Source organism: Pleurodeles waltl, chromosome 12, assembly GCF_031143425.1.
Source record: "Pleurodeles waltl isolate 20211129_DDA chromosome 12, aPleWal1.hap1.20221129, whole genome shotgun sequence".
NCBI lineage: Eukaryota > Metazoa > Chordata > Amphibia > Caudata > Salamandridae > Pleurodeles > Pleurodeles waltl.
This window is the reverse complement of record NC_090451.1, coordinates 221,435,289-221,460,060: the sequence shown is the minus strand read 5'-3', so window position 1 is coordinate 221,460,060 and position 24,772 is coordinate 221,435,289. Positions and strand designations below refer to the sequence as shown.

The 24,772-nt window shown below is 46.0% G+C and overlaps 1 protein-coding gene across 3 annotated transcripts in view; it reads right to left on the bottom strand.

Moving 5' to 3' along the window:
• The window catches only part of VPS4A (vacuolar protein sorting 4 homolog A), a 258,219-nt gene that overhangs the window by 55,934 nt on the left and 177,513 nt on the right, over positions 1–24,772 (bottom strand). The window contains exon 11 of one of the 3 annotated variants that reach the window (XM_069216771.1): positions 13,956–15,864. The exons of the other annotated variants lie outside the window; for them this stretch is intronic. Within the exon in view, the coding sequence (XP_069072872.1) occupies positions 15,763–15,864 (102 nt within the window). The 3' untranslated portion in view covers positions 13,956–15,762. Of the gene's footprint in view, positions 1–13,955; positions 15,865–24,772 lie in introns of those variants that run through there. 3 annotated transcript variants of the gene reach the window in all.

The window sequence follows — 24,772 nt, the reverse complement described above, 5'->3', positions numbered from 1 at the left end:
CATTATCATTCATCTACTTACAAGTGGATTGTGCATTTTTGATTACTTCTAGGAGGAGCCTAATGTAAAAGTTAAAGAGTAGTGGGAAGATGACTGAGCCATGAGGAACTACTTCGTTGTTCCTGTAAGATGTGGCACTGAATGATGGTACAGAGTTGATACATAGCCCAGGAATTAGAATGATCAGTTTAGAATTGTTCACTCAATGCTATCTTTTTCAATCTAATGCTTAGCATATCATGGTGAACAGTGTTGAATGCTGCAAATAGGTAGAGGAGAAGTAACACTAGCCTAGTCTTGCACCCAGAAACAAAGCCATGGAAGGAGCTAGCCAGCCATATCATAGCATTATTGCAATATTTGATCATTTCTGTTAGGCCATGGGCTGCAAAATCCAGGAACTATTTAGAAACACTATGGTAGAAGACCCAACAAGGTCAATGTGACATAAAAATATAGGACAGAGTGCATTATAAAAACATCTGTGATAATATCACATCACATTTTATTTTGTGTAAAATAGTTAACATGTTTGTTTATACTTACCCATTACAGGCTGGGGTTTACTAACTTATTTACTGTGGTATTCTGCATCTGAATCTCTAACACCTAATACCTCCTAAAGGAAGCCTCACTTGCTCCACCTTGATGCCAGCAAAAAAGGTTGGGCGCCTAATATCCAGTTAAAGGGCACCACACCAGTGGGAAATTATTGTATTGAAATAAAACTCTGGGCAGTAACCCCTGAATGCCCCAGGACTGCCTCAGACGGCATCACTGGAAGGTATATTTTTTTCTCAAACTGACTTTCTTGGCCAGTAGGTCAAGGTCTTGGCCTGTTGCAAGGCTAGTGCCCTTAACACTTGTGGCCAATGCTGGGAGAAAAAGTATGGACCTTAACTGTGTGGGATGGATCCAACATGGCAGTCCCTGATAGGATTGAATTTCCATGCTAGTTTTACAAAGCATGCTGGAGGTACTTTCATTAGCGTGCTCCTAGTGCAGAGTCCTTTTAATCAGTGAGCTGGTAATGGCTAGACTTAGTCGGGTGACAGCAGAGTAATTTATTTAGAAGACTGCTGGCTGGAAGAAGACAGTATGCAGGTTTTCAGAATCCCAAGTTTTAAAGCTGGCAAGTCTAGGAAAGGAAGTAAGTGTAGGGGCCAATACAAAAGTGATGCTAATATTCTTTCGGAATATGTGTAGGGAAATGGCTTCTGTGTGTAAGTGGAGTACCTTGCTGCCTCACTCACTGAAGAGAGTATTGCACTTAGTTTCCAAGCACAAGTACTAACCTCAAAACTCCTCTTCTCAAATATAAAATCCAGCACCCCTGGAAGTCATGGTAATTTCTACTCTGTGTATATACATATACTTCAGAAGATTCCTAAGAGATCTTGTCCTAAAAGTGGCATACAAGATCGCAGGAGAGTCCGGGGTGATTGGTTCCAGCTGCTATAACGTGTCTCTGATAAAGACTTCTAGTTGCAGATTCCTTACCTTAGAATTTCCCCCAAGCGTCCGGCTGGATCCGGAGATTTTTCGTCGAGCAATACCCTTGCACGTCAGTAGGTGGTGTCGGTCGACTGCGCGGGCGTCAGTCACCGTGATGACGTTGGGAGTAGTATGTAGACGCTGCCTTCGCGCAGTGACGTCAGTTCTTTTCTTTCCACGCCACACGCTGATCCGGAGAAGAGATACCCTGGTCTGTTTTTGACCGAATTCGACCGTTTTGTCGAGTTTTCCAGTGAGATATTTGGTGCATCAATGATGTCCCCGAAGACTGGATTTAAGCCGTGCGAGGACTGTCACCGCACGAAGTCAATGACGGATCCTTATTGGGTTTGTCTTTGGTGTCTCGGGCGCGACCATGATCCGAAGTTGTGCTCCGAGTGCCAGGCCACGCACCCAAAGGCTTTGAGGGAGCGGTCCCTAAAGCTAATGGCGGCCCGGCACTCGACTCCACGTAAGTCTTAGTCTCGTTCAAGAGGAAGATCTCGAGACCGTTCGCGGAGCCATCACCACTCGTCTTCTTCAAAATCCTCGGGTCAAGGCAAGAAGAAGTCAAAGAGATCCCGTTGCTCTCCGACTTTGCCCCATTGCTCGGCTGACGCGATGCAGGAAGAGCATCGACGCTCAAGGTATGTCTGTGGAGCCTGCATCTGGGTCGGCTCCGCGCTTCCCCAAGTTTCCAGAGCCAGAGCGACCCCCGCCCAACTTAAAGAATTTTATGAGTCTATGCGCCTCATCTTTGGGCGGACCCACCCCATTACAGCACCTTCGGGCCCAAGGGGTTCGGTTGAGGGGCCTTCGGGTTCCGTGCCGGCGGCTTTGGCTCTGGCCACCGAGGTCACCTCCGGATCCGCACTGGCGCCGGTCGCACCTTTGAGACCTTCCCTGGCGCCGGGTCGATTGTCGACGCTCCCGTCGGTAGTGCCCACTATCGACGTTGAATCAATCCTTATCCTCGACAACTCAGTCTCGGAACGGCGTCGGCTGACGCCACCTTTGTCTTCAATGGGGCCTATTCGCCCCAGGTCAGATTTGGATCCTTTTTCCTATGGGTATGAATTTTGGGAGGGATTGGAGGGGTCCTTGGACCCTTATGAAAACCAGGATGACCCATCTATGGACTGCGCTCAGGAACTGACTATCGCACACCGCCATCGGCCTGCTCCGAACGACCCTAAATACCTGTCCCAAAACCCCACTCCTGAGAGCCTTGTCATCCAGGCTTCCTCTTCTTCAGGTGCATTCCCTTCCGCACCCCCGGACACGAAATCAAAAAGACTGGAACAGTTTGGTAAGAAGTTGTTGTTTTCTTCCTCCAGTCTTGCGCTGCGGTCTGTGAACACCGCATGCCTTTTGGCCTGCTGTACCCACTCTTTGTGGGATACGATTGCGCAATTCCTGCCGCAGATACCAGAGGCGGCCTGTGCTATTGTCTCCCAAGCTGTGAAGGATGGGAGAGATGTGGCAAAGTTCACCATCCGTTGTGGGCTGGACTCGACTGACTCTCTGGGCAGATCAGTTGCATTGACAGTAGCCTTACGACCCCTCGCCTGGTTGTGTACTTCTGGGTTTTCTGGGGATGTCCAACAGTCACTCATGGACATGCCCTTTGATGGCTCCCGCCTCTTCGGATACAAAGCGGACCCGACCTTGGAGAGATTCAAGGATTCCCAGGCTACAGCTTGGTCCCTTGGCCTTTCCTCTGCCCCTCGCCCCCCCCCCCCCCCCAAATAGTCAGCTTTTCACCCCTTTCGTGTCCACAGAAGGGGCTCTCTGTCACGTCATCCTCCCAGCCACCATGCCACCCATGCTGTCCAGCCTCTGCGTGGCCGGGGACACGGAATCCTACGTCAGAGTGGGACAGGGACCCAGATGTGTGCCCAGTCCACCTCTGCCCCCGCTGCAGCCTCCAAACCCTCCTAGTCCGTCCCCTCACTCCCATCCAGTTGACAGCAGGATTCATCACCTGCCCCACTGTCGATCCATCCCTACGGACAGGTGGGTTTTGCAGATTGTTCAAAAGGGTTACTCCCTCCCTTTCGAATCTGCTCCTCCAGCCATGCCTCCATCCTTCAGTCACCTTCCAAAGGATCATTTGGCACTTCTCCACCATGAAGTCGCAGCTCTCTTGTCCAAGGGAGCTATAGAAAACATCCCTATGCCCGAAGTAGGTCGTGGTTGTTATTCCCGCTACTTTCTGGTGCCGAAAAAGGACAAGGGCTTACGTCCTATCCTAGACCTTCGGGACCTGAACTACTTTCTCAAGAAGGAGACATTCAAAATGCTCACCCTGGCTCAGGGTTGTCTGCCTTGGACACATAAGACTGGATGGTAGCTTATTTCCACATTCCCATCCTGCCTGCTCACAGACGTTACCTATGATTCGAGGTAGGTCACAAGCACTTTCGGTTTAAAGTGCTCCCCTTCAACCTTACCAGCGCCCCCTCGGGTGTTCACGAAAGTGATGGCGGAGGTTGCAGCTCATCTGCGCAGGTTAGGGGTTTCAGTCTTCCCCTACCTTGACGACTGGCAGGTGAAGGCGGACTCGCACCAGAAAGTCGGCTCCCAACTTCAGATTACGGCGAACCTCCTGCACACACTGGGGTTCACTATAAACTTGCCGAAGTCACACCTGACTCCCTCTCAGACGCTCCCTTTCATCTGAGCTGTTCTGGACACAGTGCAGTTTCGGGCTTATCCTCCCGAATAGCGAGTCCAAGACATTCAGGCTATGATTCCGATCTTTTGGCCTCGGTCTTGCGTTTCGGTGAGACTGACTGAGGCCGCTGGGACTCATGGCCTCCTGCATCGTGCTAGTAACACATGCCAGATGGCATATGCGGGCTCTGCAGTGGGACTTGACGTTCCAGTGGGCGCAACATCAGGGGAATCTCTCCGACATGGTCCAGATCTCAGAGGGGACTGCAAAAGACCTGCAGTGGTGGCTTTCGAAGGCGCATTGGGTCCACGGCAGATCCCCTCCCCCTTCCCCAACCAGATCTCTCTATAGTGACAGATGCGTCACTTCTTGGTTGGGGCCGCCACATGGGAGAGGCGGGGATCAGAGACCTCTGGTCCCCAGCAGAGTCTGGGCTTCATATCAATGTTCTGGAGCTCCGGGCAATCAGGCTTGCGTTGAAAACATTTCTTCGCTCTCTCAAAGGGAAAGTAGTGCAGGTGTTCACGGACAATGCTACCGCCATGTGGTAATGCAACAAACAGGGCGGAGTAGGGTCCTGGAACCTCTGTCAGTAGGCTCTATGCTTCTGGACATGGCTGGAACATCAGGGCATTACCCTTATGGCTCAACATCTGGCGTGTTCCCTCAACACCAGAGCGGACAAACTCGGCCATCGATGCTGCCGATCACGAATGGCGTCTCCATCCGGAGGTGGTGCAAGGTTTCTTTCAGCAGTAGGGAGAGCCTTGGCTAGATCTGTTCACCTCCGCAGAGAACGCGCAATGTCAGCTGTTTTGCGTGTTGGAGTTTCCAGGCGGTACTCGCTCGGAGACACTTTTCATCTCAAGTGGGACTCCGGCCTCCTTTCTGCCTTTAGCACTTCTGCCCAGAGTTCTCAAGAAGATCAGGAATGACTGGGCCCAAGTCATCTTGGTGGCTCTGGACAGGGCACGGATCGTCTGGTATCCAGAGCTATTGAGCATATCCATCGATCCTCCACTCAGACTGCCTATTCGGGCGGATCTTCTGTTGCAGCAACAGGGGACGGTTCTTCACCTGAACCTGTCCAAGCTCCGCCTTCATGCATAGAGATTGAGCAGCGACAGTTGACGACTTTTGATCTTCCACCCGAAGTCTGTGATGTTATCGTGGCAGTCACGCATCCCTCAACCAAAACTGTATATGCCTGTCATTGGAATAAATGTGTGGCATGGTGTACCAACAAACCTGTTGATCCCCTCTGTCTGAGGTTCTTCTGTTCATTCTTTCTTTGGCCCAGCAGGGCTCTGCTTTGGGCACCCTTAAAGGGTATTTATCTGCCATTTCGGCCTTCCTTAGGTTACCTGATCAGCCCTCACTTTTTAGATCACCTATTGTGAGTAGACTCCTAAAAGGCCTCACCCATTTATTTCCTACCACGCCATTTATCATGCCTCAGTGGGACCTCAATCTTGTCCTTACTTATTTGATGTGCACTCCCTTTGAGCCAATGTATAATTGTCCACTGCAGCTCCTCGCCTTCAAAACTGTCTTTCTTGTTGCTATCACCTCTGCTCGCAGGGTGAGTGAGCTTCAAGCCCTTTCATCTAAACCTCCATACTTGTCTGTGCACCCTGAGAAAGTGGTGTTGTGCACTAAGGCTTCCTTTCTTCCTAAGATGTGTACGCCTTTTCATGTAGGCCATTCCATCAACCTACCTACTTTCTACGCATCGCCACATCCTATCCATGAGGAGGAAAGACTCCATTGTCTGGACTCAAAAAGAGCGTTGGCATTCTATCTTAATCGTATTAAAGATTTCCGGGTGGACGATCAACTCTTTGTTGGGTATGTGGGTGCGAAAAAGGGAACGCAGTGCAAAAACGTACCATCTCTCAATGGGTGCTTCTTTGCATCAAAATGTGCTACACGTTGGCCAAGAAGCGACCCCCTGAGGGCTTGCGTGCTCATTCCACCTGAGCAACTGCTGCTTCCACTGCATTAGCAAGCGGAGTTCCTGTCCTGGATATCTGCCGAGCAGCTATGTGGGCATCCCTGCACATGTTTGCTAACCATTACTGCCTGGACAGTCAGGTCTGACGGGACGGCTACTTTGGTCGTTCGATCCTGCAGGACTTTCTAGTATGATCTTGGTTCGCAGCCCACCACCGAGGATGGCATTGCTTGGGTATCTATTCTAAGGTAAGGAATCTGCAACTAGAAGTCTCTATCAGATGAACACGTTATTTACCTTCAGTAACAAAATATCTGGCAGAGACATATTCTAGTTGCAGATTCCATACCGCCAACCCATCCTCCTCGCTTGCAAACTGATTACTAGGGACAGGGATTCCCCTTTCAGGTCCTTAGCTCTGACGCACCAATTTCAGTGTCCTTAGCGGCTCTGCGCTTTGGCGTGGAAAGTAATTAAAAGAAACTGACATCACTGCGTGAAGGTGGCATCTGAAAACTACGCCTAAAGTCATTACGACGCCCGACGCGCAAGGGTATTGCTCGAAGAAAAATCTCCGGATCCAGTCTGACGCCTGGGGGAAATTCTAAGGTAAGGAATCTGCAATTAGAATATGTCTCTACCAGATATTTCATTACTGAAGGTAAGTAACTTGTACTTTAGCGTTATACAGCCAGATAGAGCTTGAAGCATAGGCTGCTTTAGCTAAAGAGGAGGAAAAGAAAAAAGACTTTAAAATCGATGAAGGGGCTGAGTCAAGATAGCCGCTGACTAATAAGGTGTGTCTCTCCTCTCCGCCCGTACCCTCGGTATAAAGCTGCCCTATAGGAAGGTGTGGAGCCCCCTTTTCTCCACAGAGCATCGATCTGGGCTCTCGCACACACTCCAGATGGCTGTGGAACTAGGAAAACAGAAATGTAGCGAGGCGGAGGGTTGCACCTGTGCAAAGTGCCGCGGTGGGGTCCAAGATGGCGGCTGCCATTAGTGAGGCGCTAAAAGTGAGCTTCTAGACCCACTGACAGGCAGTGTCTGGCACGGAGAGTAGGAGAGACGTTGATGGCAACCATCTGACTTCAGCATAAGGAGCAGCGTCAGCCACTGAGCACACAACAGTGCCGGGAAAAAGAGGGTAAGATTTCAGCGGTCCTGAACTCTGCCCAAGGGCTGAGAGAGGAGGCGCAGCTCGGGTAGTAGTGGACCAACTATTGCGAGGAGCTGGGTAAGGTGCAGTCTGTATTCTCCCTTACTTGTTGCCGTTGCAGGAGTGCTACACTAGGTTTGCAGGGCTGCGAGACCGCCAAGATGATCTGTTACCCCACTGTCGCACCCACACACTAAATAATAGTGTCTGCATTGCGTGTCCCAAACAGTAAAAAGCATAAGGATTGAGGCCTGGGGTCCAGGTAAAAAGGCCTCTGGGTCACGCATTGAGAAGATGGGCTTGGATGCAGCGTTACCTTAACACTGGGAAGGGAGCAGCTTCTAGCTACGTGGTTCGAGTAACCACTTTCCTGGGAGCTCAAGATATAATGGCAACCAGCAAGGTGGGAATAAGAAACACAGGCCCATATTTATATTTTTTTAGCGCCGCATTTGCACCGCTTTTTGACGCAAAATCGGCGCAAACTTACAAAATACAATGGCATTTTGTAAGTTTGCGCCGATTTTGCATCAAAATGCGGCGCAAAAAGAGTATAAATATGGGCCACAGTTTCAAGAAACCGTGACGAGAGTGGGGGTCCCAAAAGATAGACCCACGTGCGAAGTTTGGCCCGTCGTTGGAACACCACAGGGACAGAACAAAAAGGGGATATGGCTTCTAAGCCTCCGCTCACCCGATCCTTTATAGATGTCTAAGCCAGGGGAATAAGTAAGGATATTACCAACCTAAGAGGAGCTGTTGCCAATGAGCTACAAGATATTGAGCAGGACATATCAACCACAGGGCAAATAGTGGTCGATCTAGAAGCAGCTTGAGATGCCCGAGAAGATAAAATTGATTCCTTGAGACATGAACTTCCTGCACTCCGAAAGTAAAAACCACACCTTGAGGACTTTGAAAATCACTCAAGGCACCAGAACATTAGAATAGGAGGTACCCCAAAGAATACGAAAGATTACTTTGAGGCATTTTTTGAGCAACTGCAAACAAAGAAAGTAGGTCCCTCTGCTTCTTGGCTGGGATGCTAAAGAGAGCTACAATTAGGGGTGCAGTAAGTCCTTCACATCCAGGGTTTTATTGCCATCACAACTACTGTATTAACTTTAGATAGCTATGACCCTAGATAAAAGGCTGTGTTAGTCCTACTCTGAATAAACCTGGTCACCTGCATGTCAGATGCATTTCCACTGCTCATACAAGATAGAAAAAACCTTCAAAGAAGAATGTTTTTCTAACTGTAGATTCCTTTCTCTGTGAATAATCCTCAGGCATCAGACTGAATCCAGAAACTTTCAGAGTAGTTCTTCTGCACGCCACCAAGTGGCATTGTGCAGCTCCACGCCAAAGTTGATGTGCTCCAGAAGTGAGGAGCAGGGCTGCCTATAAAAGCAACCAGTTTGCTGACATCAGCTCCTATCTTTCTGGGCTTTCAGACCTGGATTCAGGGTCTCACCCTAGTCCCTAACTAGAGATTTCTTCAAAATGCACCCAGCAAGCAAGGGAAATGCCACCCCCTAAAACCAGAGGGTTCAAGTGGTGCATGGACTGTCACTAACATGTCTGTGATAGACCCTCACAAAGTTTGTTTGTGGTGCCTAGGGTTGGACCACAGCTCCAGTGCCTGTGGAGACTGCGCCAAGATGAACTCGAAGGCCACACAGCAATGTGAGACCAAACTCTGTTGTCAAGCACAAGATGAGACTGCAGTGACAAAAAGGAGGGTCCTGTTGTCGAAGTCCTTCACGTGGCAGATCTTAATTGTGATCGAAGATTTCGAGTGAGCCAAAGAAATTCAAGTGGGAAACAGCCCCTTTCTGCTACTTTCAAACTCCAGAGAGGGCGCAAGTGCGTCTAGTGCCTCTCTATCTCAGTCCCATCGCCATCGGAGCTGATTCAGAGTTTTATCTCGATGCACCCTAAATTTCCAGGTCTGTTGGTGACGGTGCACCAAATAGAAGAGCTTTCAGGGAGGCTATGATGTGGATCTTCTGCACTTTCCCAGCTTTCTCTGGCCGCAAGAATCTGCAGGACCAACACTGGGTTTACTCCGGTGGATGTTTCAGCTCCAGCACTATCTGCCTCACTGGTGCTGCCTGAACCAATAGCAACAACAGAGAAGGATATAAGACTACAATGCTATCAGATTCCAAACTAAATTCTCCTTGACCAAAGTCACACCTGGCACGAAACTACTTTCTGATTCTGAAATCTTTCCCAAGCCACATGGTAGTGCACAGACTCTACATAATCTTTTTGGCACAGATTCAGAAAATTATTATTATGATGAAAGGGTGATTATGTTCCCCAACATGACAAATTATAACCAGTTCAAGATGCCAGTGGACTTAATACTTCCTAAGATATTTGCCTAGTGTGTCCCTTGGGTCCAACAGAAGAAAGCGCATCATTTCCTTTAGGGATGCGCAGGGCGGGAGCAGAGGTGCTAGATTTACATTTACCAACCATGGAAGTGAAAACTAACTTCTTAATGGTGGTGCCACTGCCTGGTCTGGCTCCAAATGAGCCACTGTAGCCATTCAAAGAGGCACTTCCAGACATACTTGTAGGTACTGAGGCTGCCTGGCGTCACCACCCCACACCTAGTGAGCCTGCCTTCCTAACACAACATCCCGCAGTGGAGAGTCTAGTAGTACGGACGCCCACCAGCAGGGTCAAACCAAATGCTTTCCCTAACACTTCTCCTGACCGTGTGTCCATATGAATAGAAACTTTTGTCAAGAGAATTTTTTCCTCCACTAGCTCTGAGAATGATCAATGCCAGCTGTCTCCTTAGCCGTTTCTTGTGTATTAACAAAAGTGATAGTAGTGGTCGCAATAAATCTACGGAGGTCCCTTAAATGGACAACAGCCTTGAGTGAGCCAGTCTTCAATTGCCAGTCATAAACCACCTCCAAACAACAGCAAACCTCCTAAGATCGTTGGAATTTGCTATCAACATATGAAAGGCACACCTGACTCCTTTTCAGATGCTCGTTTTCATCTCAGCCATTCTGGATATGGTAGGATTTGGTACCTTTCCTCAGAAATGGCGAGTCCAGGACATTCTGTCTATGATCCTGGATGTTTCAGCCTCTGTCCTGGATTTCGGTGCAGGTGATTGAAGCTGCTGGGGTTGCTGGCCTCCTGCTGGTGATGTATGCCAGGTAGCATGTGCCACCTCTGCAGTAGGACCTACAATCTCAGTAGGCTCATCAATGAAATCTGTTAGACTGTATCCAAATTTTGGAGTAGACTGCAAAAGATCTGCAGTGGTGGCTACTGAACTAAGATTGGGTCAGTGTCAGGTCACTCTCCTTACCCCACCCAGAACCCACAGTTACGAATGCATCACTGTTGGGTTTGCCAAGCTTACATGGAGATCAGAGACCTCTGGAAACTCCTGTGAGTTGAGGGTGATTTACTTAGAGTGAAGACCATCCTGCCCAGCATTAAAGAGAGACTGTTGCAGGTGCTCACAGACATTTTCATTGTCATGGGGTACTGGAAGGAGAAGGGTGGGGTGGGGTGGGGTCTTGGGCCCTGTATGAGGCACTGTACAAATGCAATTGGCTGGACCTCCAAGGGTTTTCTCTGGTGGTGAACCTCTTGGCGGCATCTTTAAATGCAACAGCGGATGAACTGAGTTGCAGGGGCCTAATGGCTCACGAATGTTAGTTGCACCCAGAGGTGGCATGGACCCACTTCCAGCTATGGAGTTAGCCCTGGCTTGTTCTCATCACCACTGCAGAGAAATAATTATGTCAGCACTTCTGTGTACTGGAGTTTTCAAAGCAGCTCTTACTTGGAGATACCTTCCATCTGGAGAGCAGCTCAGTACGTCTGTATGCCTTGCTGCCACTGTCTCCCCTGCCCTGAGTTCTGAAGAAGATCAAAGACGACCAGGGCCTAATCATCCTAGTGGTACAAGATTCGGCCTGGAGAATGTGGTACCTACACATCTAGGCCTAAACATTTGTCCTCTGATCAAGTTGCCACTTTGGGAGGATATTCTGTCGCAGCAGCCGGACAGGGTTTTGCACTCAGGCTTTCACACTCCATGCTTGGAGATTGAGCGGCAACAGCTGACCTCATTCAACCTGCACCTCGAGGTCGATGTGTCATCTTGGCGACGAGGCGTCCCTATACTAAAAATTAGAGTACGCCAGCCGTTGGGACAAATTTCGTGGATTGGTACAGCACCCAACAAACTGACCCTATACAGGCAAAGGTATCTGAAGTTTTACTGTTTCTTCTGTCTCTGGACTTTCCTTGGGCATTGTTAAGGATACTTATCAGTTCTTTCAGCTTCCTTGCAGTTTGCCCGATCAGCCTTCATTATTCAAATAACTTGTTGTGATGAGGTTTTTTTTTTTTTTTTTTTTTTTTTAAAGGTTTGCAACATTTGTTTCCACTAAAACTCTGAACATTAAGCTTAAGTTCAACTTGGGCATTACAGTTTCTTGATGTGCACCCCTTTTGAGCCATTGCAGTTTTTCTTTGAGACTTCTGACCTTAAGGACAACCTTTCTTATCACCATAACAATAGCTAGATGTGCAAGTAAACTGAAGGCTCTCTATGTAAATCCATCTTAAACCACCTTTTTTTCCCCTAATAAGTTGGTTTTGAGGATTCAAGCTTCCTTTCTACCGAAAGTGGTTACTCCTTTCCTTGTCGGCCAGGCCATCATCCTCCCAGCGGTCTTTGCTCTTCATAACTTGAGGAGGGAGAGAGACTCCATCGGTTGGACCCAAAAAAAGTATTGACTTTATGTATCAATTGTACCAAGGAACATCAGGTTGACGATTAGCTCTTTGTAGGGTTTTACTAGAGGAAAGAAGGATAAAGCAGTGCAAAAACTGACCATCTCCCGATGGATTGTTCACTGCATAAAGATCTGCTAAGCATTGTCAAAAAGCAACTCACTGAAGGCTTGCTGCTCATTCCCAGAAGGTCAAACCTGCTACCACTGCATTAGTATGCGGAGTGCCTGTCTCAGACATTGGTCAAGTGGCTACATGGTCTTCAGCAAACATATTTACGAAGCACTACTACCTCTACAGTGAATGCAATCGAGGGGCATTTTGCCTGTTGGTTCTGCAGGACTTTTTTGGTCTGACCCTGTTCACAGACCCACCATCTTTGTTAGGTACTTCTGTCGTATCTATTCACGAGGTGAGGAAGCTGCAGTTAGAAGTACCCATCAGAACAACAAGTTACTTATCTTCAGTAACAATCTTTCAGGTGGGTACACTAACCGCAGATTCCTCACTAACTCTCCCACTTGCCTATTCTGTGGCCTGGACTCCTTCTCATCTAAAACGGTTCCAATCTAGCGATCTGCACATTGTTCATACCAGTTTGCCAATGACCACAGTGTCCAAGGTGCACACAGCCTTGAAAGCAACTGATAGCCTGCATGGGAGGCCCTTTATGCGGCTTCGGTTGTCACTTTTGGAGTGGAACAGCGTTGGCACGGAGCTGCACACCACCACCTACAGGCATGCAGGAGTATGGCTTTTAAGTTGATGAAGGCAATCTGATTCCTCGAGGAATATTCACAGGCCCAGGAATCTGCAGTTAGATAGGGAATCCACCAGAAAGTGCATTACATGAAGTAACTTGTTCATTAGTGCTCTGATATCATTACCTACTTATTTATAGTGAATTGTACATAACAGTACACACTACCTTTTAGATCTCAGATAGGGATTGTGGGCATTCCACAATCTGGTGCCCTACATTTCCAGTGATCTGCCTGCTTTTGAATGATTGTTGATGAATTACATGGATGGAAGTTGAGTGGAGGTTTCTGGCTGTGCTCGAGTGTTAGGCACTTTTCCACAGTGACTCTGGGCCTTTGACCCATAAAATTGAGTGTATATCCTACTGGAAGCCAGTGAAATGCTTTCAGAGTGGGCTTAAAGTAGACAGGTTTGTAGAGGTTGAAGAGTTTCTTGGGTAAAACCTTTCATATTATGTTGCAGTAATCCACACATGCCATGGCAACAGTTCTGTCTACCTCCACCCAGTGATCATTTTGAAGGAGTGAGAGCAGAGAGAGCCGGAGATTGGTACTTTTGACCAATGTGATGAACTGGGGAAGCGAATTAGAGTTCAAATAAAAAAATGTACCCCAAGCCTCCTACCTTTTTCAGTGAGTGATTTCTAGGGCTTCAGGTTCCTTGACATAGGACACTTTAAAAAAAGAGGGTCAGGATCCGTTCGTCTCGTTACAAGGTTCCCAGTATCGTCACCATTCATGCAAAAGGACGCTCTTCTTTATCCAGAGGAGGGAATTGTTTAAGCATGACGTTACAGTGGGATTATATGAAAGATGTCTAGTCCATTTGTGTGTCATCTGCAAACACCTGGTTGAGTAGCTTGGCTATGAACACACGTAAATGTTGATTAAGAAGCAAGAGAAGTGGGATCCTTGGGAGGAACCGCAGGACAATGACCTCGCCCTAGCCTAAGTTTTGAACTAAGGTTAAACAGAAAAGATGAACTCCAAGACAGCAGAATCAGGTGCACATTATATTATTATGAATCTCTTTAGTCCCTGTGTCCCACATTTTACTCATGTGTCAGTGTGTTTAAGACTTTCAAAATAACAAATCAAACTGCGTGTATCAATAAATATAAACCAAGCTTTCATTTTGATTTTATTTAAATATATTTATATCAACCTTTCATACCTAAACTAACACTTTCTTAGTGCATGAAAAGGAAATTTACACGGGCTGCAGCTCTAGATGAAATTGGCAAGAGGTGGTTTTGAATATGGTGCAGTCAATCCATTCAGTCCATGGCTCAGCAATCACGGGACATAGAGGAATCCTCAAGCATACACACTATTCCACCCTTGACACAACCATAACCACCCAAATCAATGGGTTCATAATCGAGGCAGATAAGCCAGTTGGGAAATCAGAAGATTTCTCAACCCACTTTGCCTCCGAAAGGCCAGTAGGGCTTAGATGGAGTAAGATGCATATAACAAAGCCAGGTGCTAATGTCTGGGGCACGAACAGTTCGCTAATACCACCGGACCAGGCAGTGATGCACAAAGTTATACCACCCACCTTCCATCAGTATCAATCAAGACTACTGAGAAAGCACACAAGAAAATCTTAGTTGTCTGGATGTGTACTGTTCCAAGATCAAGGGACGTATCCACCCATGCTTTGAGCCATATATTGAATAAAAATGGGATTGTGTTTATAAACAGAGAGGGGTGAAGACTGTTACACCGATGAAAGCTTCATCTAATGAAGGCACAAACTGATGACATGATGTGACATGCTAGACCTCCGGGTCATGGAAGGGCAAGCATTGAGATGTGCATAGGCTTTCAGGCAAGAATACTGATTGGCATCTACGTAAAAACATAAAAGGAAGCAGGAAGCACTGTAAAAATCATGTCAGCTTGAGAGAGGACGGATTCCTGGAGAAAAACACACATGAAAGAATAGAGAAGGGAATAAACATAATTGGTATGGTTTTAAAATTTAGGAGAACCCATCCAATCAGACAAAAAAAAGAGGCCTTTAAGTTCAGGGAATGGAGACGTGCAGCTCCAAATTGATCAAGTCATTGTTTCAAAACCCTTCCAAAAGAGCATAGAATGGCGTTTTGGGAAAGAGGGATGAAATAGGGCCTTCAGAGGTGCATGGTGACAGGGTATAACATTTTCTTGAAGAGGTAGGATAGAAGAGGTTCATAACCAAATAACAAGCATCTGCGAATCCACAATGAACAGGTTCCGAAGCACAATTAGAGTTGGAGGCAGTGCACTGAGCCCAAAAAAACAAAAACCCTGTAGTGACTGTATGTGCAAGGATAGCAATGCAAACCTGGGGTTCGGAACATCAAACTTTGAGAATGCCTTGCAGAGCTATCAACTTATCTTTTGACATGTCTCACAAAGTTAAATCTGTGTAGCTATAGCTCACTTCAGTTTCTGAAAAACATTCCTTCTGAGGATGTCGTTTAAATAAATATTTTTGATAAAGAGAAAATGTGGCAACATTTTTTTTGTTTTTTAAAGCAAGTATGTAAACAAGAGAAGGTTGAGAGGAAGTCCAGAGCACAGTCCTGTTCAGTATACGGCTGTGGGATACTGGTCAGGATAAAGCTCCTGTTTCACTGGTTGATGCCATCCTCACAAATAGGCCCGGAGGTTGGAGCAGACAGCATGGGTCAGTAAGGTCCTGGAAGCGAGCTTTGTCTGCCTCCCCCATGATGCCAGCAGGGAGAAACATATCCGCCTCTCTCTTCACGTTCATTTAAGGTCCTGACAGAAGAGGACATTTCATCTCTCATTGAGATGGGTTTAGTAGTGAGCTTAAAATAACCCAAGCCATGGCACCATACAACTGGGCGCTGCGGTCTTGGCAAGTAAACACTCTACTTCTGCAAGGCATGCCCCTCCCACCCACTACCCTATGATAGATATCTTAACCCTCCTGCCCAAAGTCCTCTGTGAATTTCTTCACTTTCAGCAGATCTTCTGTGTTCACTGTAGGTCTGGTGGTAGCAAGCGACCTCAGCATGTCAGACTGGAAGATAAGAGAGACAGTGAGAGCCCTGGATGAGGGCAGGTAGTATATATTTAAAAAAATGACAAACCCAACAATCAAGAGAATATATACATAATATCAATATAGAGTGACCTTCTACGCTTCTTACAGGACAACATACAGTATAATAATCATAAAAAGACTGTAGGCATAAAAGTCATTGGACTAGCTAAACAGGCTTCACACCTTCTTCAAGCTTGATATTTATGGCCTACCAACTGATCCTCTTCCCTCCCCCACCGAAATAGTGACCTTGACAACGTGTAAGTCGACTGGATTGTCCTTTAGACTTTTCTGATGTTAAACAACAGAGCTTTGGACTCTCTTGGTTAGAGAGTGCATTCGAAGTTGCACCACCAGCTGCAACACACCTGCGTAACACACTAGAGAGAAACTTTACACTTAAATACACAGGCGACCAGTTGTCACCACCCTCTTTCTGTCTGTAGGAAGCTGACTATCTATGTAATGTACCGAATGTAAGAAGGGGACACTATGCAGATAGTCTAGACGACCCTTATTGGTTTACAGGGGTCAAAATAATAATTCCAGATGCTCTCATTTGTGGTAGCGAGCGTGAGTAGTTTAGGTTTATCAAAGGGTAGTGCTAAGCATCTGTTGAACAAATAGTCAATAAATGTGACACATAGACAAGAAGAAACTCAAGACCAATGTTTAGAAAAATATATTTAATTTTATATGATGTCTCAACTTCAGAAAAACTGGTAAGTACTGTTGCAGTGTATCTACTTTTGCAAATAACAATGCACTCAACTGCACTTTTACGCATAAAGGGACTACCTTTGAGTAAAGTACTTTTATTGCATAGGGGTCTTTGCAGTCGATTCTCAACCCTTTGGGTCGAGGGGTGCTAGGGGACTAGGTCACAAGAAACACCAGCAGTTCAGTTTTACCAGCCCTATGTAATTCGGGTGCAGAGGTGCTGGATGGGTCGGGTGCCTTGCGCACTGCACAGTTGTCTTATAGGGTGGCAGCATGGAAACAGACATCGGGGGGCACCTGGGAACAAGTATGGGAGATTTCAACCTGGGGCTCAGTTGGTGGAGGCCCTGGGAGCAAAGGAACACCATTGTTTGTCATGGACCTGGGCTGTGGAGCTCGGGTGCAGTGAGTTTCGATCGTTGAGTGCTCCTGAGTCAAGGCCCCCGCAATTTTTGGGTGGACCTGCAAGGAGGGGACCCAAACAGGGCAGCCTGTCCACTCTTGGTGATGCCTCTGCGATGCTGACGTCCCTTGATGGCTTGTCTCTGTTTGCGGCATTGGAGTCCGGTCTGGACTCAAACAAGCATTGGTTGCTGCTAGGGGTCCGGTACCCTGGATATTGTACAGAACAACCCTGGTAGGTCCTGGGGTCTTGCTGGGGAGACTGGTGGTTCTGCTGCAGCTTGGTGACCTCCTCCTGGGTGGCTGCTTCTCCGTTGGACCCTGTGGTCAGCAGAACGTGAACCGGACATTGAGGTTTTTGTCTGTAGGGAGAAGGAAAGTGGCTCCTCCACTTCTAGGAAGATGATGACACCTTGGTGAAGTGCTGGAGGTCCTCCAAGGCTTTTGGAGAATGCAAAGCTGCAGAACAGTTGAATTGTGGCAACTGTTGGGACAGGAGCAGGTAAGCAGGCAGGGTTTTGCTCCAATGTCCACCAACAGTCCACAGTTCTCACTTCTTCAGGTCTTCTTTATTCAGTCAGACAAATCTGTTCTTCTGGTGTCTAGACCCCCTATAAAACCACTTCCCATAGGCAGTGGGCATAAGCCTGTCCCAGAGATTCTAGTTCCACCAAAAACAAGATTGTGGAACTCTTCCTACGTGGAGCACATAAGGCTGCCCACTTTAGGGGTGCTAAAAGCCTGGTAATGCACCACACCTATCCACTTGCTAAAGTAAGGGTGAGCGGCATCTCTCTTCCCTTGTCCTACCTCTTAACTACAAGATCAACATACAAAACGGGAAAGAGTCAATTTTAGAAGTAATCCTTCCAACCTTTTCGTCAGTGATCCCGAGCAGTGTGTTAAAAGTGCCCTCACCCACTACATAGTGGTATGCTTCATCATAGGGCATGCTACAACATTCTGGTGCAGGCCAACATCCAGAGTGGAGCAAGGGTTGGTGAGGGTTGATACCCTATCCTTTGACTGGATCTAACGTGAAGCTTTTGTTAAAACTGTCTAAGGGTACCCTTCTTGAGTTTATTTGTGGGCTCCTCTAGGCAGGGTTAAAAACTCATATGAGGGGTCAACATTGGGAAATGACTGCCCTGATCCCCTCTCTGCTACCATCAACATTTTTCAACCCCCTTCTTAAACACCCTCGCCTCAGGGTCAAAGGGCCTTTATTCATCAGGATATAAGATCCCTTACCTTAGTCTTTCAGTGCCCCCCCCCCCCCCCCCTACCTTTTACCTATTATCTGGGGGTGGATCTTTTAACTCTGGCAATGTCTGTGCATTTTCAGTAACACCTTGGTAATTGCTGCAAGGAAAATATGTCTTGTGGATCTAGATGAGACCTTTCACCCAGCGTGAGAAATTTGTTATCATCCAGATTCTTACCAGAGCTTCACAATATATATTCTCCAAAACTGGGGTAGTGGTGGGAGTGTCACCCTGCAGTCACACACTGTTCGGGGGACTCATGGCAGTGCAGTTAACATTCCATGTTTACATAGCTCGCTGTACATGTGATGCAAGTCTTATACTTTGTTATCCCATAATATTATCCCATAACACTCGGATGTCCAAGACTCCTGAGTATGTACTCATTGCTCGGGCCTAGCTACCAGGTCATTATCCTTATTAATACTTATTCAAAAGCTGTAGACGGTCACCCTTTAAAGGTGGTACTTCTCCAGACTGTCTGGTGTTCAATCACACAAAGTTGGGGGGGACCATTTCCAGAAGGGGCACTTTCCTACACCATCCTTCCAGAAAAGCCCAGGAAGAGCCACTCTCTCTGGATCAGAGAAGAGTTTACGTTTTGAAGATACCTTACACTCTGGCTACTTGGAAGGGCCTTCTAAAGCAAGATAAAAGCTGGCCACATACAGCCAATAGTTGTAGGTCAACTGAACTTTGCAAAAATACAATGCACCAGCCCACGGAGAGATCTGGCATGAATGGTCTTATGCTGTTTCCCTCTAAGCTAGGAACTAGGCCTAGGACTCAAGAGAGACACTGGTGCTGCAAGCTAACTTTAAAAAGTCAAAGCTTCACTGTTCACGGTGTAAAGAGGAGCAGGTCTGTGGCCAGGTGTACAAAGACCGAGAACCTGCTGATAAATTCTTGCAAGGAGGTGAACTCAAAGAAGTTAGCAGCGTAATTGCACAGAACAAACTCAGGTCAATTCTTGCCCAAGGGGGTCAGACAGTTTCCCCCCTAACAACAGTCTTGGCTGCAGTTAGTTACCCTGACTACAGATCCGAATTGTGTTATTAGACTTTACAGCCCCCTGTATACCGTAATTTAGGCTATTACTTTACCATTTTTACTGTTTTTTTTTTTTTTTTAGACATGCACACAAAAGACAGGAATGCAATAAGTAGGACTTAATTTGAGTGCATCAATTATTCCTTTCTGTGCAGACTGATAACAGCAGTTAAGAAAGGGATGAGATATTCTTAATTATGTGCAAGCTTGCACATGTGTTTGTAATGTGATGCTAATGTTTTCACAGGAGTCAGTTTAATAATACGACTCCTCGTGCTAGAATACAAAAGGTGTGTAAGTTAACATTTATCCTAAAATAACTTTGGAAATATATTAGTTACAACTCTCACAGAACTAAAAATAAATATGGATAAATACTGTTAAGATAAGCAAAATGTACTTGTGGAGAAAAATGGCTAAAATGCTAAAAAAGAAATACTAAAAATAGGCGAGCCCTAAAGAATAATAAATTCATGGTTGGACCAAGACCCTACTTCTCTGAGGTGCCAGTAGAAGTCCCCAGCCCCCATGGGTGTACATGCCAATTGAAAACTTGGCCCACAAAAAACAATTCCAAGATACGGCCTCCACATTTGTTATCATCAAAAGGCACATTCAGGTGCTTTCCCAATTCCATCTGCATTGCCTTTTACAGTGAGGCTAGTTTGAACCCTACTGAGTCTGGCTTGAACATTCCCATGCCTCGGACCCACAATCCCTGGATTCCTGTATCTATTAACAAGGAATAAACATTAAGTGGGTCAATGGCACTTCAGACATCCTCTTGGACTTTCTATGAGACCTCGGTTTGTAGCTGGGTGGGGGTTTGGGGGTAACTAGGGAGTCTGGAAGAGATCTGCAAGAAAACGCCACAGAGCTTAAAAAGGGCATAACACCCAAAGGCTGCTGAGAAACCAGGACTCACAGCAGGCATATATTAGAAAGTTTGCCACATTATAGCTTTTTCTAGTTATTTTACACCCGAATACCTGGCTTTTGTAAACAAAGCATATAGTAAACATGATAGTTCACAAGGTATGTAGAGGACACCCATGCCTTCCTTGCTGATCATAACATTGGTTATAAGGCCCCATGTGTATGCAGTCTAGTACACTGATGAGTAAATGCTTTAGATTGGATTTGGGCTTTATTTTGACCTACATGTGAAAAATATGAACTTATTTTCAAAGATACAGAACCTTCTGGACACTGAATTTATGTAAGTTAATGACACAACCATTTATTATTTGCGTATGAACTCTGCTACGACTTCCTGCAGTAATGGCTGCTCGCTCTTTGTTATCCAATTGACCTCAGACTCTTGGACATCAGTGGTGTGTGACTACACTTATCAAGGATTTCTTCCACCAAACTCCAGGAGTCTCTTTCTTATGCTTGTTCCCATTATCAATGTGTAGGTGCTATGCAACTTCATGGCAGTATCTACTATTGTCAGAAACGGTTTAAAGGAGAGCTAAACGCAGTGGTATACCTTGCATGCCCCTCACAATAGGCATACGCATCCTACCCTTTTTATAAAGGGAGCTTTATAGGTGTGTTTTTTGCTGATGTCTCAAGGATTGGTGCAATGTGTTGATACTTTTAAGGTGTCTACAAAATAGGAGTATCACAGTGACCATAAAGGTTACTTTATTCTACTCTTGCATCCTACCTCTTCTACCCTTTCAAAATGTGGGTAATTCCACAGCTGTTTGTAATGAAACAGAGAGGGCTCAAGGGTTTATGGGGCAGGGTATACATAGGAAAACCAGTCGCCAACAACTTCCAGGCCAAACTGAGCTGTTGCCCATAAACTCTTATTTTTGCAATACGTATGCCTTCAGACTTCAGAGCTTTTACACTCAGATGTGGAACACTATCATAAGCATGCCTTATTCAATGCCCCTTTATCTGCCAGCAAACAAAGCTGCTAGAAGCGAGGATTTCCTAATTTTACAAATAGCAGATGGCCATAGTGTTGACCAGCTGGATCTCGACCATTTAAGGGAAGATTTTCCAGGACAAAAGCAGTGCAGTGGTCATCAGTAATGTGGAGACACAACAATTTGTCATAAAGACACATGTGGAGAGATCCCTACAGTAGGCCCCTCACCTGAATTTGAGTCTGTCACAACCCTCATTGAGAGAATTGTCAAACCAACTAAAGTGGGATAGATGGACTGAAATGTTTTGGGCTGCATATCCAGCAGCTGATCCCAATCCCCTGCAAGGAGGGACTACAGACTGCACATCCCAATTCATGAAGACTTTATTCCCAGAAGACTATGGAACTAGCATGCCAACATGGCATTGTTCTTCAGGAACAGACTTATTGCCTTTCTGATAGTCTGTACTCTCTCTTGGGACGAGCCACTGCCAGTTTATGTCAAGAACATCAAAATGAGCTAGATCTTTTTTGAAGTTATCAGGAATGAGAAGTAGAATGCCTTTTTATGACAAGTTCAATGCAACAATCTTTACTGGTGTAGTGCCAGAATTAATTTATCAGAAAAATGCTCAATATATTTTATGGTGTATAGCTACACTACAGCCAAAATTATCACATGAGGACAACAGAACTTTTATACGGACACAGATATTTACGTATTTTAAGAGACCTGGTTTATTGCACCTTTGTTTAAATTTGGATGTATACACTCTTCTATTGAGGCTTTTATTACAGTTACAGGACATCTATTGAGTTGTATGACCATTTGGATAAAGACCGATTTGCAGCTACCTTGCAGGTTCAAATCAAATTTCAAGAAATTATATACACCAGTTATTAGAAAACATTTTCTAACAGCCATTGTTTGCACATGCTAATTAATTAATTGTAGAACAAATCATTCATTGGAATCACAAACTACTATTGTTCCAATCCATAGTTGTTCACATGGGCTTTAAACAGGTAGGAGAAAAAATTAACATCGATAATCATTACTGAGAACTTTAATTGTCAACATGAGCCGTCTAGATTGGACCAGGGTAGAAGAGCCTTGGAGCATGAATAGTGGCGAGTTTCTTCGGTTGAAGACTTATCTTCTAAATGTAATACACAATCTACTAAGCCAAAACTTCAACTCACAAGTAGTGGGGATATTAGAGCGATATCAAACGCCCCCTATCACATACCTATAAATGTAGAGGTTGTCAAAGTTTAATTGATAATGTTGCACTTGACATATTGCAATGTTAGATGCAGTTTTAATTCAACACATCACAACCCTTTGTATTGCTAAAGAAACATTTCTGCTTGGAGAGCCCTGACGAAGCTTAGATCCCTGTCCTGTCAGAGAAAATCAAGTGTCAATGCCAAAGAGTAGAAGAGCTCTATGATGGGGAAACACCAATAATTAAAATATACTACTACAAGTGTTTCCTGATATTCTTCCCCTCTTCAAAGTCGTCTTAAAGGCCCAGAGACAAAATATATTTAACTAGAACCCATAGAAGAATCACTCATACTGTAATGTATTTAACCACTAAACTCTGTACTTTAAATTCCAAATGGATAAGAGTGTTCATCCTGTCATAACAAAGAATATTGGAAACTCAAATGTGATCTCTTTAGGAGAATTAAGTATGAAAACAACAATATTGTGCAAAATTGTGTGAGATAAAAAGCAAAGCAGGGATTTTTTAATTGAAAGATACTGCTGGATATTACATAATCAGGGGACAATAGATCATCTAAGGTGACACATAAAAGCAGGGAATCCATACTTATATCGGAAGTGAACAGTACAAAACAACAATGGACTCACACTTTGCTACACTCTACTGGCATACATGAGACACTGGTGTTTAAGTTCCCCCTTTGGAAAATATGTTGTTGATATACCACATAGATCTGATCCGAGTTTCTCTCTAATCTCTCTGGTTAATAGGACTTTTTTAATACAAAACCTTGTGAGAGTATCCACGAATGGTAGAGTGCCAACCTCTAGTGGTAGAGAATGGAGATCCTGGGACCTTATTTTCCTATACAGGTAAATGTAATTTTGACAGGTAAAAAAAGTACTATTATGATGTTAGAGGCTGGGCTTGTCTCAATTCATAACTAGCACTGGCAGAGGAAATAGGTCTGGACTTGGCACATGTGTGATTATTTTAATTTTTTTTTGCAAATACATGCAACATGCAAAAAAAGTTAAATTGGTAACGAACAAGTTACTTACCTTTGGTAATCAGAGGAATGCTGAGTTGGCAGAAAAATAACCCTTGAGGAGGCCAAGAGCAAAGCCCTGCTGGTCCAGAGAAAGGACAAACAAAAGAACGTCAGAAAGAGGATCGGGAAGGGGGGGTGAGGGGGAGGGTCAAAAGACTTGTCTGTGCACCATCCCACATATGTGTTCCATCTACAGGCGTACATCATTTTGGTGGAGGGACGCTTGGCTGCCAAGAAAACATTGCAGAACTTCGGTCAGAAGGTCAAAAGCTGTCAACTGCCACTGCTCAATCTCCACGCAAGAAGGCAGAGGCTGTTCAGGTGGAGAACTGAGCCCTGTTGCTGCGACAGAAGATCCTCCCGAAGGGACAGTCTGATTTGAGAATCAATGGCCATACTCAAGAGCTCAGGATACCATACTCTTCATGCCCAGTCTGGAGCCACAAGAATGACTTGGGTCTCTGGGCAGAAGTGGTATTAGCGGAAAGGAGGCTTGATTTCCACTCGAGACGAAAATCACTGCTGACCGAGGAATGCCTTGGAGACTCCAACGTACAAAACAGATGACATTGCACGCTCTCTGCGGAGGCGAACAGATCTAACCAAGGCTCTCACCACTGCTGAAAGAGACCCCTGTTGGAGACACAATTTGTGATCGACCAGGCGTTGACGGCTGAGTTTGTCCACTCTGATGTTCAGAAAGCATGCCAGATGTTGAACCACCAGGGAATTGCCCTGATGTTCCAGTCATGTCCAGAAGCGGAGAGCCTTCTGACAAAGGGTCCACAACCCCACCATTTTTGTGCAGTCCGTGAACACCTGCACCACGTTCCCTGTGAGAGAGGTAAGGAATACCTTCAATGCTAGTCTGATCACCCTGAGCTCCAAAAGGTTGATATGGAGCTCGGACTCCACCGGAGACCAGGCGCTTCTGAGCTCCGCTTCTCCATGTGGCCGCCTCATCCCAGGTGTGACGCATACATCACTACAGATGCATCTGGTTGAGAGAGGGATCTGCCTCTGACCCAATGCGGTTCAAAAGCCACCGCTGCAGATCTTGCGCAGTCCCCTCTGAGATCTGAACCCTGTTGGAGAGATTCCCCTGATGCTGCGCCCACTGGAACTTCAGGTCCCACTGCCGAGTAAGCATAGGCCATCTGGCATGAGTCACTAGCAGGACGCAGGTTGCCATGAGGCCCAGCAGCCTCAGAGTCATTCTCACCGAAATCCAGGATAGAGGCTGAAACATCATAGCCTGAATATCCCGGACTCGCCG